The sequence below is a fragment of the Semicossyphus pulcher genome, unplaced genomic scaffold, assembly GCF_022749685.1.
Source record: "Semicossyphus pulcher isolate SPU_LCO1_2020_fin unplaced genomic scaffold, fSemPul1.0.p SCAF_22, whole genome shotgun sequence".
Taxonomy (NCBI): Eukaryota; Metazoa; Chordata; class Actinopteri; order Labriformes; family Labridae; genus Semicossyphus; species Semicossyphus pulcher.
The window spans coordinates 13410388-13430605 of NW_027211696.1; the positions used below are offsets into that span (position 1 = coordinate 13410388).

A 20218-nucleotide genomic window follows, 5' to 3' on the forward strand; every position below is an offset into this window, starting at 1 on the left:
AGAGCACACAGTCTGACGGAATAGCACGAACAAAACAAGCATGTTGACATGTTGCTGTAGTCGTATTTTTAAAGAAGAATGGAAAAAAATATGTATTAAGTAAATTATATTGTGTCAATTAGTTAATGTAGTAATTAAAAACTTTTTAATTACTACAAATTACATTTTTTAATCAATATTCTATTGCAAACTGTTAAGTAAGGGATAATTTCACAAACAACAACTACCTGCTCATTATACATTATCCTACTTATAACACGGCTACCTACTTGTATGATCCATCATTTTACACAAAATATTCATTTGGAAATTATTTTATTAATAGAAAATGATTAGGCTATATCTCCTTGTTCTGTTTAAAAATAGTCTGTTACACTCACAGTGAGAGCTGCTTCCAGAGCAACGGTTAACTGTCGCCTTCTTAAAATGAGATAACCTAGCTGTTATCACTCACATTAAAATGAGCTAACCTAGCTGTTCTTACTCACATTAAAATGAGCTAACCTAGCTGTTATCACTCACATTAAAATGAGCTAACCGTGCTGTTTTTACTCACATTAAAATGAGCTAAGCTAGCTGTTATCACTCACATTAAAATGAGCTAACCTAGCTGTTATCACTCACATTAAAATGAGCTAAGCTAGCTTATTTTACTCACATTAAAATGAGCTAACCTAGCTGTTATCACTCACATTAAAATGAGCTAACCTAGCTGTTATCACTCACATTAAAATTAGCTAACCTAGCTTATTTTACTCACATTAAAATGAGCTAAGCTAGCTGTTCTTACTCACATTAAAATGAGCTAAGCTAGCTGTTCTTACTCACATTAAAATGAGCTAACCTAGCTGTTATCACTCACATTAAAATGAGCTAAGCTAGCTTATTTTACTCACATTAAAATGAGCTAACCTAGCTGTTATCACTCACATTAAAATGAGCTAACCTAGCTGTTATCACTCACATTAAAATTAGCTAACCTAGCTTATTTTACTCACATTAAAATGAGCTAAGCTAGCTGTTCTTACTCACATTAAAATGAGCTAAGCTAGCTGTTCTTACTCACATTAAAATGAGCTAAGCTAGCTGTTCTTACTCACATTAAAATGAGCTAAGCTAGCTGTTCTTACTCACATTAAAATGAGCTAAGCTAGCTGTTCTTACTCACATTAAAATGAGCTAACCTAGCTGTTATCACTCACATTAAAATGAGCTAACTGTGCTGTTTTTACTCACATTAAAATGAGCTAACCTAGCTGTTATCACTCACATTAAAATGAGCTAAGCTAGCTGTTATCGCTCACATTAAAATGAGCTAACCTAGCTGTTATCACTCACATTAAAATGAGCTAACCTAGCTTATTTTACTCACATTAAAATGAGCTAACCTAGCTGTTATCACTCACATTAAAATGAGCTAACCTAGCTGTTATCACTCACATTAAAATGAGCTAACCTAGCTGTTATCACTCACATTAAAATGAGCTAACCTAGCTTATTTTACTCACATTAGAATGAGCTAAGCTAGCTGTTCTTACTCACATTAAAATGAGCTAACCTAGCTGTTCTTACTCACATTAAAATTAGCTAACCTAGCTGTTCTTACTCACATTAAAATGAGCTAAGCTAGCTGTTCTTACTCACATTAAAATGAGCTAAGCTAGCTGTTCTTACTCAAATTAAAATGAGCTAAGCTCTCTATTTTCTCACATTAAATGGAAACATTTACTCTGATGGGGAAGTAAGACACGATGAACAAGACCACAGAAATCATCGCAGCACCTGATTGATGTTTTTTGTCGGCCAATTGATGTCTCGTCACTGTCAGAGTCGGTTGACATTTTCTTTTCCATTTACCGTCTTTAAACACCGCCGTATCCCGTACTGTGTTTAGTTTAATGTTTACTTCATGTGCTGAGATCTCTTTGTTGTAGCCTTCAGTTTTACCTTTATTGCTTTCTTTCTGCTGTTTTTGTCTCTTTTCTTTTTTCTTTCCCTTCTGTAAACAGACCAACGTCAAATTTACCGGACTTCTTTCATCGGATTGATATGATTACAGTTAGTCAACGGTCTGTTCTTCATAGCAATGGTCGGTTATAGAGAAATAACAGACCTCGGAATGCCGTAACTATCCAATCAGAATCAAGTATTTAACACAGCTGTTTAATAATTTATGTTAAATTCCTTCCACAACTGTGCTTTATGTACCCATTGTTTATGTTTGGCTGGAAAAGATACAGTGTTTGACTGACATTATTAGCTTCTCGTCCTCCAAATGACACGTTTTCTCCTTGTTTGTGGAAGCTACGTAACAAAAAAACATTTAAATATTTTAACTTCCAATGTCCTCTACAGTTACTGTTGCCAGTAACCTCTGCCAGTCATCTGATTTTACCGTCTTCACTCTTGTCGACTGAAAAGAAAGCTTGGCGTCTACCGTCTGCCTATATCCATGTGAATGCAGCATATCATGTACTAGTTGTTTCATACCTTTTTTCACTCCTGACTTCCATGTTTTCTTAAATCCTTCTCCTTTCTCCACCTTTGTTTTCTCTCACCTCCCTTACATCATCCCCTCTTTATCTTCTCCATGTGCCCTTTTTCTTTTTCACCTTTCTAAATTCCTCCTGCCTTCTTCCCTCCCAATGCTTTTGTTCTACTCTCATTCTCGCCCCGTCCCTGTCATCGCTCCCTCTCAACAGTTCGGCGCTGTCTTCCTGCCACAACCGCGTGTACCAGAGTCTGGCCAACCTCATCCGCTGGGCCGACCAGGTGATGCTGGACGGCATCGACTTGGAGGACAAGGAAAATGTGGCATCTGTCACCAACGTCATCAAAGCAGTGCTGGATGGAGTAAAGGTAGGCTTTCGCTGAGAGAGGAATCACTGTGGACGGCGTTTTCTGTGTCCTGTATGGCAACTTAATCTGTCTTATCATAACCAGGAACTGGTGAAGCTGACCATAGAGAAACAGGAGCAGCCATCGCCCACCACTCCCAACAAACCAGTGCCGCCTGCTGCCCCAGCAGAGAGGTGAGTACAACATGTGCTCTGCAGAATACAAACACGCTCATTCACACACTCAAAGTGGTTCATTCACTGAGCTTTTTTATCTGTGTAGCAGCGTGTCATCAGAGATGCCCTCGATAGATCGGGAGCAGGAGGTCTCGAGTAAGACGGCTCCGGCAGCTGCTCCTGCAGAGGCTGCCTCCGACATACCAGATGAGGACGTAGCCCCTCCCAAACCCCCCCTTCCTGAAGCCAAAATGGCGGAGCTCAGGTGAGGACGGCACACACTGTAATCTTCTAGATTCTCTTTCAGTTATTCGGCTGTTAACGTGTCAAACTCTGGCGTGGTTTTGGCAAAAGTGAAAGTTAATGGGGTTTTCTCAGTATTTCTCAGAGATTCTTTCTCAGTTCAATGTTTCTTTTTTCTGTTTTGCCTCCACCCAATGAGACGTGTCGGTGTAGCCACAGAAACTTTGTGACCTTTCCCACTGTAGCCTCAAAAGCAGAAGTGCTAACTCTGGATTTAATCATTTAACATTTAACTTTCACTACAAGTTAAACTTAGAAGTGAAACATGAGGAATAAACGTGTGTTTAACGCAAGTGATGGGGATTTCCATGTATTTCATTTTATTTTCACTTTTGAGTTTAAAAATTAGGAACATGTTTCTAGCAGTAGTTTAAGGCCACGTCTACACAAACACTGGAGTTTTCACCTCCTTTGTTTCCCAAAAAAACGCCGCCCACACAAGCACGGCTACAAAAAAAAAAGTAAACGTCCAAATGAAAACGCAAAAACACAACAGACACGCTTCCATGCCACACCAACAGGCTAACTCGGTTATGCAAAGAAGAAAAAGAAAATCACGGCCAATCAAAAGTCTGAAAAAAAATCTGTTGCCGGAAGACTACCTGGCGGGCTGCAATGACACATCGATGAAGGGGGACGATATATCAATATAGTGGACGAGTAACTGTACATTTACTCTCACCGGCCACTTCATTAGGTACACCTGAAAAATCTAATGCAGTTCAATACAACAGCGCTGCCATGGATTCTGCTTTAATGAAGTTTAGTTTTTGTTGACTTTTGTTTTGTTGACATTCATAAGTGTGTAAATTCAATGATGTTTTAAAGGTGCTGTTGTACTGAGCACAATTATATTGAGATGTGTTCTTTAATTTCTCGTCCTCCCTATTTACAGACATGAGGGGGCCAGAGTATTAGAAACACCTCTGAATATAACGCAGCTCAGCCCCACCACCAATTATCTTGACGCTGAGGTATCATTGAATTCACACCTCTATGACAGCTTAGAAAGAAGCCTGTACATTACAGGCGACATACAAGGAAATCTTATGGCTGAGCTGGTGTATTGGATTACATCAGATTTGTGGCCGCTGAGTATATGTGTAAACATGTAAAAAGTCCTGTCAGCAAGGTTAAAAGCTTCACTGTTTTGTCACGTCCGTCATTTTGCAAGGAATGTCGCCGCATTTGTGACGCCTCACAAAGGAGATAACGTCGCACAGCCTTATGTCACGAGCCCATCTACACGTCTCCGTGGAAACGGATAGTCTAAAAGTCTTCACCCTGGCCGGAGTTTTACAAAAGATCTGTGACCTAAAACGCTGTTTGTGTGTGGACGAAAACGCACTACTCGTGTACGTGTAGACGTGGCCTCAGAGTCTTTTCCAGCTGTAGATCCATCGATCCAAATCCTCACAATCCCACACTCCCGAAGCTTTCATCACTTTCACACTGTAAGCTGTAAATATGGCACACTTTGGTTCTTTTGTCTCTTCCCGTCTTACTCTTTCTACTGTCTTTTCGATTTGTCTCATCTTTGGTTTCCCTTTGGATTCTGGGAACAGAGCACAGTTGAGTGCTGACGCTGGCCAAAGGAGACCCTCTCAGAAGGAGAAGTATGTCAGCCCCTAGGATCATCCGTCTCCATTATAACACCCCACCCAAACCCCCTCGCCTCCCTCCCTGTAAAGCTTCTGAATTGGATGAAAGTGTTTTTTTGACTTGCATGGTTGCATTATCCCAACATTTGTGTCATCCCGGGCATTCCCTGAAGAGCTCATCATCCAATCAGAAGACCGCCCCAGTGCATGAGAGTGTGTTACTGACCCATGCAGTGTTTTTTTTTTTTTTCCTGCTGGCCCTCATATCACAATGCCTTATGTTCCCCATTCTGACTTTGTATTAACTCACTGGGGGAATTTTGGATTGACAAGCAGGGCAGCTTCATGTGATAGCTGAGAGAGGCTAACATGAAACACCCTCGCTCTCATCTCGCTATTGTACAGGAGGGATGATAACGTGTTCATGTATTCATACATGTGTGCATACATGCCTGAGAGAGCTGTGTTTAACGTGCTTGCCTGTCTGTATTGATTTTGCCTCAGGGATATAAACATGCAACATCCTTGTTATTTAATTCCTGTGTATCTGTCGACAGCCCTCCACCGGCTCTTCCTCCTAAGAAGCGTCAGTCTGCCCCCTCGCCTACACGGGTCGCGGTGGTGGCCCCAATGAGTCGCGGCTCCAGTCTGCCCTGCAGCGTCCACAGACAGGTGAGGAATAAAAAGACTTTAATAGTGTGCTTTTAATATCATCATATTGTACAGGAAGTAAACTAGCTTTGAGGAAAAAGAAGCACTAAAGATGTTTGTTTGTGTGTGCAGCAGCAGGATTACGAGCAGGACTTCCTTCAGAGGCGTTTCTCAGGAGGCAGCCAGTCCTACGGGGGCGACTCTCCGCGCCTGTCTCCGTGCAGCAGCATGGGGAAACTCAGCAAGTCGGACGAACAGCTCTCCTCCATGGAGCAGGACAGTGGTCAGTGTTCTCGTAACACCAGCTGTGAGACGCTTGGTAAGATCAAAGAGTAGCAAAGAGTAGCAGTTCAAAGGCATTTAAACTTATCAGTACAGTACATCTAATCTAATTGCAGTGAAATTGAATTAGGCGTAGCTTTAATTGAGAAGATGTTCTAGCTACATTTTTATTAGAGGCCTTATTAAAGCTCCTGTGAGGAACTTTCGGTTTGTGTTGATTTTGGCGCCCCCTGTGGACAAAGCCGTAACTCTTATCTCTTTGCCGATCTTGTCCTGTTTGTGCGTAAGAGGTGTTTCTTAACAAAAAATCTCATCCTGCTTTCCTTAAACATTCAAACGCATCACTTGCTGTGGATCTTTGCTGTGGAAAATATAGGAAAAAGGCTGAAATAACCACCTGGTCTGACACCTACGCCCCTGGCAGCGGTTACAGGCATTTAAAATAACTATAAAGAAATAATCAATCCTGTCGCTGATGGTCTTGTTTGCTTTTGTAACTCTTATAGAGGCATCAGCATTAATTTTAATACGTTTCCAAACCGGCTAAAAACTCCTCACAGGAGCTTTAATGTTCACAAAGAGGAGCTACAACCTAAGAAAACCAGTTACTAGTTACTAGTCAGTATGAGATGCACTTTTAATGCATTCCTTTCATGTAAAAAGTGGGCTGCGTCCTATATACGGGTGCGACCAATAGACCAGTATTAAATGCATGTAGACGATGGCGCTCTCCGGTTGTTAAGTGGTGACGTCACACCTACGCATTAAACTATTTCCGTGTCCGAGCCGCTACAATGTCTTCTATTTGCAATATGCTGCAGTGCAGCTTTGCAGTTTTAAATTCACTTGATTGTGGCTAACGCTTCATGATGGACATGCACCGTCATGATCGCCATTGCAGCTGCCCCCCTCACAACAATCAATGTTACCGTAGGCTGCCAGCTACCGCTAGCTACAGCACCGGTAGCTAGCAGGACTGCAAACTCAACATGGCGGAAACAGATGGTCGGCTGTAATTTGTGTGTATTTTGAATAAAAATGAATTTGAATAGTGTTGAAATAACTTAAATACAAGTTTTTATTAATAAACAGCTATAGAAAACCTTTTTCCCTCTTTGATTCCCCCCAAAACAGAATACTTCTTATATTCCAGTGTGACTTATATTCCAGATTTACGGTAAATAGCATAAAAGTATGAAATACTTCTGACACAGATATGAAGGCTGTAGCCTGCTTAAATTTACACCTTTCACAAGCTGCTTGCTCCAAGTACTAAAGGTCCCGATGACTTACTCTTCAAGTTTGAAAGTATTGATATAATATGCATCAAGTTAATCCAGGAGACTCTCCTGCAGTGATATGCCGCAGTCTGCTCATCATTTCTCTGGAGAGGAGTCATGTCTCTGTTGATCTCATTGAACTACAAAAACACACTTCCCGTTTGCGGTCCTAAAGTGGCATTACAGAGTGAAGTTCCTCTTTACTCACAAACCACACACACAGACTGGATTGCAAAGAGCACACTAGACACGAACAAGTTTCCGTATACTGTAACCGTAATGGAATTGATGTTATTGAATGTATATTCTACCACTGGTGTCGTTTTAAACTCTTAATTTGTAACTTTTCTTCATCTTTCAGACAACACAGAGAATTACGACCCGGATTATGACTTCCTCCACCAGGACTTGTCAGTCGGGGAAAACCTGCCCCCAATACCTGTCGGAGGGTGCCTGAGCCCCCTGCCTGAGTCTCACAGCGAGTCCTCTTCCCCGGTCCCCGGACAGCATCCCTCGCATCCCCGCTTCAGCGCTCCTCCGCCCCAGCAGCCGCCTGAATACTGGACCCCGCAGCCCAATCAAACCAACCCCTTACTGTCCCGCATCAGCGCTCCCCCTGCGCTTCCTCAGAAGAAGCGACGCAGCACCCAGACGTCACCCTTCCCCGACGGCGGGTCCCGTGTGCTGTACGAGCGCTTCCCCTCCCACTATGACAACCTGTCGGAAGAGGAGCTGCACCCTACGCCGCCGTTCCCACTCCTCACACCCATCTCGCCCATGCCGCAGACGAACGGGGGCGTGTTCGTCGCCCAGTACATGGCAAGCGAGAACGCAGATGTCGCCGCTAGCCCGCCGCCGCTTCCAGAGAAGAAAAGCAGACACAGTAAGTGAAGGAGAGAAGGGACGGGGACGTAATGAGGGAGGAAGAAAGAGCTTTGAATGAGACGACTGAGTGGAGGTCACAGAGGCAGAGGAAGGGACAAAGGGTGTAATGTAGGGAAGAATAAAGGAAGGGATGAGGTGGATTTAGGAAGAGACAGTGAGACATTGGCTGCATTCCATTCTCAGTTCATTGAATCAGAGCTCATGTCAAAGAAACATTCCTCCGTCATTAGAGGCAGGAAGTGAATACCAGGATGTGTTACAATGGGTCCTACTCCGGGGGCACAGAGGGCAACATTTGGTAATTTCCTAACACACCTGCTACATCACTTCCTCTTTAGCTACTGTATTATGTCATTCCATACAGTCAGCCCTTCCTGTCAGTCTAAAAGTGACACATTATAAGCAGTTCAGTTCAGTTGAATTGAAATGGTTTACTGGAAAAAACTACTTATCATTGGGTAAAAGTTTTATAATATCTTCTCTGGTTATGAAAGTGGGTTTTTTTTGCAATTCTGAGAAAAAAAACTGATGATGTCAAAATGACGTCGTTAGGATTATCTAATTTTTGGCTCGGGGCAATCTTGAGCCGACGCCTGCTTTTAGACACTTTGGGTGTGAAATTTGAAAAACATTGGTCGTGAAAGAGGCCTTTGAGTTGCATTATGGGAATTGAAGGATCATGGTTTGTGGAGCTTGACACATACTAAAAGAAAAAAGTTGCCTTTTTGTCTACTGCGATTTTGACTGTTCTTCTTTAGATATGTCTTTTGTGAGTCACCTAACACAGTGGAAGGGCAGAACTACATTAGTGGACTGCTCCTTTAATGAAAAGAGATGAGTAATTGTATCTCAAATGGGTTTTAGATGACAAATTGTTACTGTTTAAAAAGAACATTTTTGATTCATACTGGAGAACCAGAGGAGAGAGGGGAGAGAGGCTGTGTCCCTGCCCGCCCGAGAGTGCTCTCAGACCGGCCTAACTTTCTAGTTTGCCCCCTCTCTGTTCTGGATGTTTGGACTTAGTTATTTTTTGTTGTTGTTGGGTTTAAAGGAAAAACTCAAAGCAGAATAAACAATAAATTAGGGATGCACGATATTATCGGCACGTTTTCGGTATCTGCAGATAATGACTTGAAAATGACATATCAGCATCTGCCAATATTTTCTGCCGATAAAACAACTCTTCAATTCTGCCTAAATGCTCGATGAATCCCTTAAAAAGGTTGATGTAATCCTCCCACATTAACTCGGCACGAGTGTGCATGCTCCCTGTCTGCGCAAAGTATCAACAATGTACAAATAAAGACTAAAAAGTCACAGAAACTCGAGCCAATGAATAGAAGTTTAACAACTCTCACGACTCTTAACTAGCTAACAGTCAGCTCACATTCTAGTCGTTTTACTGGACTTAACAACATCAAACACGACGATAATACACTCAAAGCCAAAGCCGACGCTTACAGAGTGTAACATAAACATCAGTGCAAAACTAACTTACATATTCATGGACGCACACACGATAAAAAAGAGTCCGTCGGTGATCACTGACATCTCCGTAGTAGGTGCAGTAAACAAGTCCGGGCATGTCTCCCTCACTGCCATGTTTCGAGGGGATGCTGCATTCAGGTGCGCTCAGAAACGTGAGTGATTAGACATGTGACCTTTTGTACGCCTCTTCTGTCCAGCATGAAGAAGCGTGCAAAATGTTTGCTTTATGGCCACTACATTAAGAGTAGGCATGATATCAGTTCGACTACAAGGGAGACTTGATGTTCTCTGTAATTAGGTGGAACAAACATGTGCTTAGTATATCGGTATTGAAATCGGCAAAAAGGGTTGGAAAATATCGGCATATCGGATATAAGCAAAAAATCCAAAATCGTGCATCCCTACAGTAAATGTTTGATAATCATATCCATCTCTCCCCTTCAGTCCTCCAGTACATGCAGTTCGTCGAGGACTACTCCGAGCCGCAGCCCTCCGTCTTCTACCAGTTGCCGCAGAGCGAGAGCATCTACGAGCAGCGCAACAAGCGCTTCCAGGAGGTCTACCGCTTCAACGACTCCTTCAGCAGCACTGACTCGGTGCACGAGCCGCTGCTGCCGCCAGCGCTGCCCCCAAAACAAAGGCAACTGGTAAGAAAAGCTCTCCGAGTGTGTTGACAGTGACCCTTTTTGACATGTAAAAACCCTTCTTTTACAAGTGGGTAGAAATAAGAAGTTGGGTTTACTAATTTGGACTGTGCAAGCAAAGCTGTAATTTAAATTCCTGCAATTGCTCAGATCATCTTTCTTTAATTAAGACCAAAACTTTGAAGCTGTGGAGCCTTCTTTTCCAACACGGAATTATACCTAGAGTCACGTGACAAAGAGTGTTGCGAGGGCAGGGTTACTCACACATGTCAACAATATAAACAACCCTCTGCGGTAGAGCTCCCCGCTAGTCGCAGCGTCTTGGACAGAGTGTGAAAGAATGCAGATTGCACTCTGCAGCTGAAGTACATTCCAGTGGTAATCCTCATCAATTTTCTCTCGAAGCCTCCTCCTATCTTGTTATCTCTGTCACCTATTCAGCAGACGTCTTTGTGAACACAGAGGTGTTTGCTTGTTAGTCGGAGATAAGACCAGCTTTTATCAGCCACTCATCAGATCCAGTCCACTTATCTCAATCTGGGTCGGCGTCCGGGTTAATTGAGACAACTGTCTGAGAGAGGGAGAGAGAGAGTCAGCGAGGAGAGAGAAAGAGAGACGATAGGGTCATAGCAGAGGGACGGTGCTCTGTGATTAGTGATTCTTCTCAGTACTGTGTGACTGCCGGGGCTCGACACGAAAACACTTTTAAGTTAAAGGAATTTTTTATTTCCTTTGAGATTTAGTGTGTTTCATTTTTCCACCATGCTCTTCTCACTGGTTTAAAGTGGAAGGGACTGAAATATAGAAATGTGATGTCACCACTCTGGTGCACCAATCACTGACGAGCAGTAATATAATTTAAATCTGATGACAGTTTATTTGTTGTTTAGTAAGTGTAAGTATTAAATCCATATAAACCATTTTGACGGTCCTGATAGACGAACTTTTGATCCCTATTGATGAAGTCTATGATATTTAATGTAAAGAAATACTTAAGGGGCTTTAATGTAGCCATTATAAAACCTGTAAGTACTAGTTAAAGTTAACCAGCCTTATTTCTATGGATTTATAGTATTAGATTTTTGCTGTTATTTGATTTGATAAATATAAATAATATTATAAATATTAATGAATAATAAAATAATATCAATAAAAAATATAAATAAAATATAAAATAGAATAATTAGAGAAGTTGGGGAAGGTTTTAAATGTATACTTTTTTATTACATGGCTGTGTTAAATGCTTGATTCTGATTGGTCAATTACGGCATTCCGAGGTCTGTTATTTCTCAATAACAGACCGTTGTTATGAAGAGCAGACCGTTGTTTGGGATTCAGCTCTAATCACACAATCCGGAGGACTGACTATAGACATATCAATCATCTTATCAGCCAGTCATATCTGCATATCACCGGTCCATCCCTGCTTACTTTCTGTAAACAGGGCTATTATGACTTGTGTATCGTGTTGCACCTACTTTGAGGTAGAGAGATTCTTAGAGATTCATGGTTATACCTTTTTGTGTGGCGGTGCAGCGACCCATTGGTCATGATGGCGATAGCTATAGGAAGTACACCAGGTTAAAATATACAAGAATTTCTCTTTAAGCATCACTAATGTAGAGCTATGTAAAGGAAAAACATGGCTCGTGTTCACTGGATGGTTCTCGGTTTGCAGGATTGTCACATGAAAGGCCTGTTGCCTGTTTATTCCACCTGCCTTTCATATCTGAAGGTGAAATATTGAAGTGTAGTCGGCCTGCAGCTCCGCAGTAATGACGGCAGTGTATTTGTGGACAGTAAACAGATGACACTCTCTCCCGGGTGCAGCTACAGTACATGTACAGTATCACAACTCAGTGAGGAGAAAATAGACACTGTGGCTGAATAGCAGTCTACCCAGGCCACCTCAGAGAGTCTTTCTTCTTCCTCTTTGTCCATTGTCCTCTCTCTGCCACCGCGGCTGTGCATTCTGAGCGCCGTGTGCCCGGCTTTTTTTATTTTTATCACGCTTTTGTCTGCGCGTAGAGTCCAAGCGCTCTCATCTCCGCTCCCGCCGCACGGCCCTAATCTGGCCTCATGTTTTTGGACTTGATGAGCTCGTGGCCCAGTGGAATAAGCCTGTTTGCCTCCTGCATAAGCCCGTGTTCCAGGCTTACACGCTTTGGCGACTTTACACGGCTTTGCAAAAAAAAAAAAAAAGTCATTTCAGCTGCTGTGTGGATAAGGAAATGGGTGAAAAAACAGAGTGGATAATATTGGCAGTGTTTCGAATGTGCTGTAGTTGGCCTGGTTTCTGTAAAGCTCTTAAAGCTGTGGGCATTAAAAGAAAGGTTATTGGACTGTCACAGTAGACATCAGTGTGTGTAACCTGCACACATACACATGACCCGCTAATAATTAGGGCTTTCTAAGAAGAACTCCAACAGAACAGTATATTCAGTAGCACTTGAACAGCAGTAGTCTGTATTTATTTCCACAGCCAGTGAGCTGATGCTTCTAATTTAAACTCCTCTTCAGCTTTTCACCACTTTGACTTCACTGCTTTTCTGCTCAACTTTGATTAAAGCTGCCTTAATTTTCTCTTGCTTCCTAGTTTAATCAACTGTCCCCTTTCTTCTTCTTCTTCCTCCCTTAACTTCCCGTTCTTTCCTCTCTTTCTCTCACTTCCTTTCTTCCTCTTTGTTTCCGTCTCAGGCCTCCCACTCTTCCTCCCCTTCTTCCTCCTCCTCCTCTTCTCTCTCCTGCCACCTCCAGCCGTCTGTGGCGGCCATGGAGGAGGCGGGCTCTGGGCTGGGCCTCAGCATGTCCGTTTCTAACTCCTACCTGATTGGCCAGGCGTCCCTGACCACACCCACGGTGAGTTCTCGGACCCCCACCTTTCTCTCTTAAACGCCATCCCTCCACCTCCATCTCTCCGCTCGGGTCGGTGTGTGGGTGCTGTGTGGTCCTGGACGGGTCCAGGGGGCGGCCTGACCTGTGTGTGCACCATATGTGATACAGTCTGTTTCCCTCCCCCCTGACCCTCTGAGGCTTCTGAAGGGGCCTTCCATCCCTCGAGGGTCTCTGGTTTGGTTGCTGTGTGGTCCTTAATTTAGTTACATCCGCCTCCATGTGTGCATTTGTTTTGACAGTGTGAATTTGTTGCTTTGTTGTGTGTTTTCATAGCTGAGGCATCAGATGTGCTGTTATTAATGTGTGCTTTGTGTGGTCGTGAGTGTGTGCAGTTATCTGTTGTGGTTCCGCTCAGCCTCTGGCTGACTAAGCTTGTGTGTTGAACTGAAGCTTCCTGCCCATCACAGGTAATTATTTGACCCTTAACCTCTGTTCAGTTTGCCTCAGAGTTACAGTGAGTGAGTTTTTGGTTGAGAATACGCTGTAAAAGGTAAGCTGTCAAAAATAAGTTAAAGATATAATCTCGAAGTTCTCCATTTTGTTGTATTTGGCGGTGCTTCTGGGGATAAAAAGGAATTTAACCAGACGTCCACGGTTGGCTCCCTTTGTCACAGTTCTAACTCTTGAGTTTCCTCGCTGACGGTCGCTTTTTAGTTTGCTTCATCTGAGCATCCAATTTGTTTCTTTTTCTTTGGATTTTCACTTATTGTTGAAGTTGTATCTGTAGTCATCCATCTTTTCTTTGTTTGTTCAGCCATAGTAGATTACTGTTTACTCGCAACACTTGCAGAGACCGGAAAAGCAGCCGCTTAGCTCCGCCTACCTTCTCTGGCAGACCAACCACTGCTGGGTGATGGAAACGCGTCACTAACTGGGCGCCGCTTGTGATTTTTTTCCGCAAAAGTCGCCACAGACACCCAGCCTGTAATACTGCAAAAGCTTTCATCAGTGGGCCATAGGCTCAATCACCATTGTGTTACTTCATTCGGCGATAGATATTTATTTAAATGGCTGAACAAACAACCTATGACACTGTTTGGATTTTGGGAAGTGTGCTCCTGCAATTTCCATTTATCGCCATAAGGTGCCGCCAGAGAGAACAAAACTGAGATCTTCGAGATGACCACTTTAAAATAAAGCTACATACCCTGATATTCCCAGAGAACAAAATCATATTGTGCTTAAAATAAGAAAAGAAGAATAAAGAAAAAATCTCCTGCCAAATTTATGCACAAGTCAAATTGTTGGGACTTTGTTCTCTCCGTCCGTAGGGAGACATTATAGCTGTGATGTGGTGTAAGATTATCATTATAAGAGTGAATTCTCTTCGGTCATAATCTGTTCTTAATATGTGAACAGATGTAAAAGGATAAAATGATTGAACTAAGAAACTCTGAGTTTCGACAAAGCAGCTTTGTGCGTGTCGTTGTTGATCAAACAGCTTTATAACTCTGCTTATTCTGGTTTCAAGCCACTCAGAACCACTGAACAGCTCAGTTACAACTTGTTTTAATAAGCTTATTAAGGACAAACCAGCTTAAAACAAGGGAAATGCTTTGATATAAAAACTGCCCGGTAAGAAGAAAGATCTCGTCGCACCAAAACACCAAGACTGTGAGGCTGCTGATTGGGGATAATAAATAACAACACATCCCTTTGTTTCTCAGAATGAATTAGCTTGTGGTTAATCAATGCTATATTCAGGCGGTGACCCCACTGCGCACCTGGCTCTGTGTTACAGCGGTTTGCTCAGTATTTTAGGAGGGGTTGACCCACGATGACCTCATGGTGTGCGAGGCACCCTTAAGACACGGTGTGGATCTCCCTCAGGATATCTCCGGTGGAATGCGGCTCCAGATGGACCTGATGGAAAACACATTCCTCCCATTTCTGCTCCTCCTCTCTCCTCGCCTTTTTCAGTCTCCGTTCACACACACTCCTTACTTTCTTCTCCCCTTCTCCGTCATGCTGTAACCTCCGCGCACACACACACACACACACACACCTCCGCCCTTCCAGTTTGCCCGATTCTGCGGAATGTTTGCATTCCTCAACTCATTGGGGCACGGTGGTTGTAGAGGGGTGTCGCGAGGGGGGAAGTCGGGCATGCCAGGAAAGCTGCTTTGCATATTCAGTGGAAAGAAAAAGAAATATCCAGTCGCTTAATGTTGGAGTGTATCCGCCCCTCCTTCTGTGTGTGTTGCTGCTGTTATGATCACACAACTGCATCGGTATTTTCAGCCACGAAAAAGAGGAAAACCAGAGGCCTCACTTTCCAGATGATCCTGCGTGTCTGTGCATGAACACGTGCATGCGTCCTGTGTGTGCGTGCAGTGTTTATCTGCGATCTGTGTATGTGCCGCTCCATGCTGGTATGCTGGACTGATATTTGCAACGTGTGGGAACAGGTTACCGTTGCCCCTGCAGACACGCATCCCCTCAGCTGTCCACACACACACACACACACACACACGCACATGAAGCTTGTCTAAACACATATACGTTCTCGGAGTTGACGCGAGCTTATCTTTGTGTTTCCTTGTAAAACATTCATGTCTTCCATGTTATCTCCGTGGAGATGTGTCTGTTGCCACCGCTTCCATTTGTGCATTTTTTAAGGTGTGCGTGTGTGTGTGTGCTGCGTTCACGTTCAGACACATCCCTCTCATCGTCCACCCTTAATAGAGGTGTCGGAGAACACTTGCTTCCTATTGTTCAGCTTCTTCTTTTTCCCCAGCTGCTCTGTCTTCACCTCTCTAATCCCTCTCTCCTATCTTTTATTTCGTCTCTTCTCTTTCCTGCTTTCCTTCTTTCCAACCAATCGCAGAGCTTGGACCAGGTTGCCTTGACCAATGCCACCATCCTGGATGGCGGCGGCGGCGGGGGCGGGCCCAACGGTTCCCTGGCCGGCTCAATGGGCTCTGTGGCTGTCTGTCTTCCTTCTGAGTCGTCTCTCACTGACTCTCTCCACACCTCAGCGGTGAGCTTACACAGGACAGACGTGCGGATGCAGGAGCAGCACTGATAATAAAACGTGACCATCCCTCGGCAGATTGGTGTTTGATTACAGCAGTTTTCTGCTCCGTATTGTTGCACAGATGATAATACAGTGACTCATTCTCTTAGTGGCATCTTGTTGTGGTTATCACTGCCCACAAACTGTCTGCTGTCTGGTCTTAAAGAATCCCCATAGAGCATGTTGCACTGCTTTTTTTTTGCCTGTAAATATTGTTACCTCTACAAATGATGCCACCTGGTGGTCGGCTGGAAAACACACCCGCCCACTGTACAACACCCAAACTCCTCGGCTAGCTGCTGCCTCTCCTCCTTAGCCACATTTTCACACTGTTAGCGAACGCTCTGTGCCCACCCACCCCTCTCTCCGCACCCTCACACCTGGGTTTGTGTCCCTCCTGTCTCCCCGTAGAGCGAGAGCGCGAATGACGAGGGCGGGGAGGGGGAGTACGTCAACTTGTACTCGTCCAGCCAGGCCAATGGGGAGCTGCCTCGCTCCCTCAGAGTAAGTAGCTGACCGCCACGGGTGAAAGGTCGATTCCATTTACACGTCGTCCCATCGCTTCAGGATATGAATCAATTTGGAGTCCCGTTTGACTGGCGGCACCATTCATCTGTTGCACTCAGCGGCTCTTATTGATTCATCTCGCGGGGCTGATGGCGCTGAAATGGAATGTGAATGTAGACCGAACCTGACTGAGCATGACTGAGGTCCACGGGTTTGCCTGCAAGAGGACTTTCTGTGTCTGTGGAGAGCGAGGGTGTGCGTCTGTGTGTTGCTCCGACTGCCTGGCTGGTGATCGCTGTCTCTCTCTGGCTGCGCTTCAAACTGTAACAAGCATTTAACCTTGTTCCGATCTAACACCTGACATGTGGCTGCTCCTGAAGGGATTCTCAACGGTTCACCGGGTTTCAATTTCCCAATAACATTCCCCATAACAGCTCATGTGCATGTGTGCAGCCGTGTTTGTGTTCCCTTGGGCTCGTGTGTGTGTTCAGGGTGAATTTAAGTCATGTTTGGGTCGCTCAATGTAAGTGAGAGTGTGTGATTGTATTTGTAGTTTGACATTTGGTGCGGGGTCAGCGTGTGTGACTTCTACCCTGTGGTGTCTTTGTCCCGCTCACACTGAGGAAAAAACTGCATTAATCCATCACTAATAGGGATAACCTCTTGTATTCAGACATCCGTCCTCCTCCCCATCGCTGGTGTAGCATGCACTGGAGGCTCACGCGGCCTCGTCGATAGTCAGCCGCCTGTCTCTGCATGGAGTCGTTCGGCGGTGAGGTTCCATGTGACCTACAGCACAGATGTTGATTATTGCTTTTCCCTCCGTCGATCAGGAAACGATCACAGCTGACGATGTGCTTCAGGACGCCGCCCCTCAGATGCCAAACAGCAACAGCAAAGAGGCTTTGGACAAGGAGAGGTAAGAGTCGCACCTTGAACATTGTATAAGTGATATTCATAGTAAATGTAGACAGTATGTACTTTAAACTAATCCTGTTTTAACGTGATAATCTCGAAGATTTCACTTTCATTCTCTTTTGCGACACCTTATGGCGATAGACGGTAATTGCAGGAGCACACTTCCCAGATATCCAGACAGTGTTGCATGTGTGACGTCCGGTCCTCCGGTTGTAACTCTTGATTTTCCTCGCTGACGGTCGCTTTCCTTTTCAGACTGTTTGCTTCATCTGAGCGTCGAGTTTGTTTCTTTTTCTTTGGATTTTCACATATTGTTGAAGTTGTATCTGTAGCCATCGATCTTTTCTTTGTTTGTTCAGCCATAGTAGATTACTGTTTACTTGCAACACTTGCAGAGACCGGAAGAGCAGCCGCTTAGCTCCGCCTACCCTCTCTGGCAGACGAACAACTGCTGGCTGATGGAAAACGCGTTCTTTAAGCCTCTTTCCCACTGGTCAAAAAACCCGCTAACACCCAGCTTTTTTGCTCAGTGGGAAAGGCTACAATCGGCATTCAGACCCGGGTCAAATGACTCTGCAGTAGACCCGGGTAATTATCGCCTCGGCTCCGACTGGCAATGATGGGAACACAAAACCTGTATCGACACGCTAATCTGCTATGACGCGCTCAGCTACAAATTACACCCGTCTCCGTCCAAGCAGCACATCGTTCTAAAGTTGTCAGCGCCGAGTTTGATACACAGACTGAATGCGTAATAGATACAATACAGACGTAACCACCGTAACATCTTCACTGGCCTACATGCTGCTTACCAAAAAGCATTATACTTTTTGGTAAGTTCTTTGTGCGTACTATTGTTTAATAACAGGCACTTTTGTGACAACAGGCCCAATCACCATTGTGTTACCTCATTCAGCGATAGATAGAGACTTAACAGACATTTATTTACATGAAAATCTTCCAGATTATCACGTTAAAGATGTTACATTCACTGTCATATGTGACGAAGAAAAACCTCAAATCCTCCAGCTAATGTTTGTCATTTTTCCTTGCATAAAGTGCTGCAATGATACACGCACTCAATATCTGTTGTTCAACTAATTGTCTCCCAACAGAGCTGTAATCATTGACGTGTCTTAAGGTTTTGAGTAACTGCGCTGATTACTGTTTTGTGTGTGTTTGTTTCAGGCGGCAGAAGTCAACAGAGTCGGCCGGGAGCGACGAGGAAGACGTGGACGAGCTCTCCCTCATAGACCACAAGGAGATCATGAGCAGGATAACACTAAAACAAGAAGTAAGAAGCAGCAGCGTTTCTTATTCTGTGTGCTTTTGTGCTGCTGTGACAGATCAGCGCAGCACCAGCATACAGAGCGCATGTTATCCTGTCAGTCCAGCGCTGGCTAAAGGTCACTGGGAGTGAGCTCAGATCCTCCACTGATAGCTAACGCTGCCCTCTGCTGTTAGCTCTCTGATACTGCGCAGCTTGAATTGACAAACCACCCTCCTCCTCCTCCTCCTCCTATGCCGCCGCCTCCTCCTCCTTTGTCCCGTGTGGTGCAGTCTGATAGACAGATGTGTAGAAATGCTGCTCGCCTATCTGCAAGGTTAGGGCCAATGTGACAGCAGTGATTTACAGATGAGATGTGGGGAGATCAGAAGTGGAAGGAGGGGAGATTCATAGCCTGTGAGGACGTTTTATAGAGCTGTTGCAGGAGACATATTGCAGTGGCTGGGGCTTTTATCATACACAAGTCTGACTTTTTCTTCGTCATCAGAGGAGCTGGTGCAGGACAGGGAGAGGTGGGGGCCTTTTAAGAGGAGGGGGAGCCAATAGAAGAAGAAAAAACAGGCAGTCAGAGGAAGGTGCAAGCTACATTTTGGGCTAGACTGCATCACTGCTCATCAACTCTAACCACTCTCTTCCTCTCCTGCTTTCACTCCCTCTTTCTGTCTATCCGTCGTTCATCATGTCTAATACTTTGCTTCATTTTCCCAGAACGATGACGGCCCTGACGTACGTGCCGGATCAGGAGACATCCTATTAGTCCACGCTACAGAAACAGACCGCAAAGGTACAGTAGAGAACGCGTCAGACAGTTGTAAACAGGGCAGTATGTTACTGTGCTTCGGGGTCAGTGGTGCAGCTTTGATTTCCTCGTTTGCTTTGCATTGAAAGATATAATATAGAGAGGGTGTTATTCTTCTGTTTGTGATGAGACTGAGATCTGAGGAGCATTTTAAACAGGCTCAGTCTCTCTCTCGTTCTCGTGTCAGTCTGGATATGTAACCTTCACGTTTCATGATGTGTTCTCAGCTTAATTGCCTGCACTTCAACTCAAACACGCTGTTTTTTTTTTCTCTTGACAGATCTCGTTTTGTACTGTGAAGCCTTTCTGACTACATATAGGACTTTTATAACCCCGGAGGACCTCATTAAGAAGCTACACTACAGATATCCTTTTTCCAATCACTCAGCATGTCACTGGGAGCCTAATCGTCTGTCTGCCGGCAGAGCGCTGTTCTTCTTCGCTAATGATTCCTTTTAAAATCCTTATTTACCAAAGAGAGGCTTCTCTATCTTGTTTGCTTTGATTCAGCTCTTTCAGTTACAAACATTTATAGATGGAGACCTCCAACGCAGCCTTAATCCTCCCATGATGGAGACTGAATTATTGCTGAAAGTATGAGGGCATTTTGTGATGATGTGCCTTTTTTAATGGCACCTAAAGAGAGC

The 20218-nt window shown here is 44.2% G+C and overlaps 1 protein-coding gene across 4 annotated transcripts in view; it reads left to right on the forward strand.

Annotated features, from left to right (window-relative positions):
• Nucleotides 1–20218, forward strand: part of rapgef1b (Rap guanine nucleotide exchange factor (GEF) 1b) — a 57971-nt gene that overhangs the window by 31236 nt on the left and 6517 nt on the right. The window contains exons 4-17 of one of the 4 annotated variants that reach the window (XM_069673195.1): nt 2703–2859; nt 2944–3032; nt 3124–3279; nt 5476–5590; nt 5702–5888; nt 7493–8014; nt 9949–10151; nt 12846–13007; nt 15871–16023; nt 16471–16563; nt 17400–17485; nt 18673–18778; nt 19481–19556; nt 19852–19936. In XM_069673195.1, coding sequence (XP_069529296.1) covers nt 2703–2859; nt 2944–3032; nt 3124–3279; nt 5476–5590; nt 5702–5888; nt 7493–8014; nt 9949–10151; nt 12846–13007; nt 15871–16023; nt 16471–16563; nt 17400–17485; nt 18673–18778; nt 19481–19556; nt 19852–19936 — 2190 coding nt within the window. Of the gene's footprint in view, nt 1–2702; nt 2860–2943; nt 3033–3120; nt 3280–5475; nt 5591–5701; nt 5889–7492; nt 8015–9948; nt 10152–12845; nt 13008–15870; nt 16024–16470; nt 16564–17399; nt 17486–18672; nt 18779–19480; nt 19557–19851; nt 19937–20218 lie in introns of all 4 variants that reach the window. The other 3 variants (XM_069673192.1, XM_069673193.1, XM_069673194.1) reach the window with 3 other exon arrangements.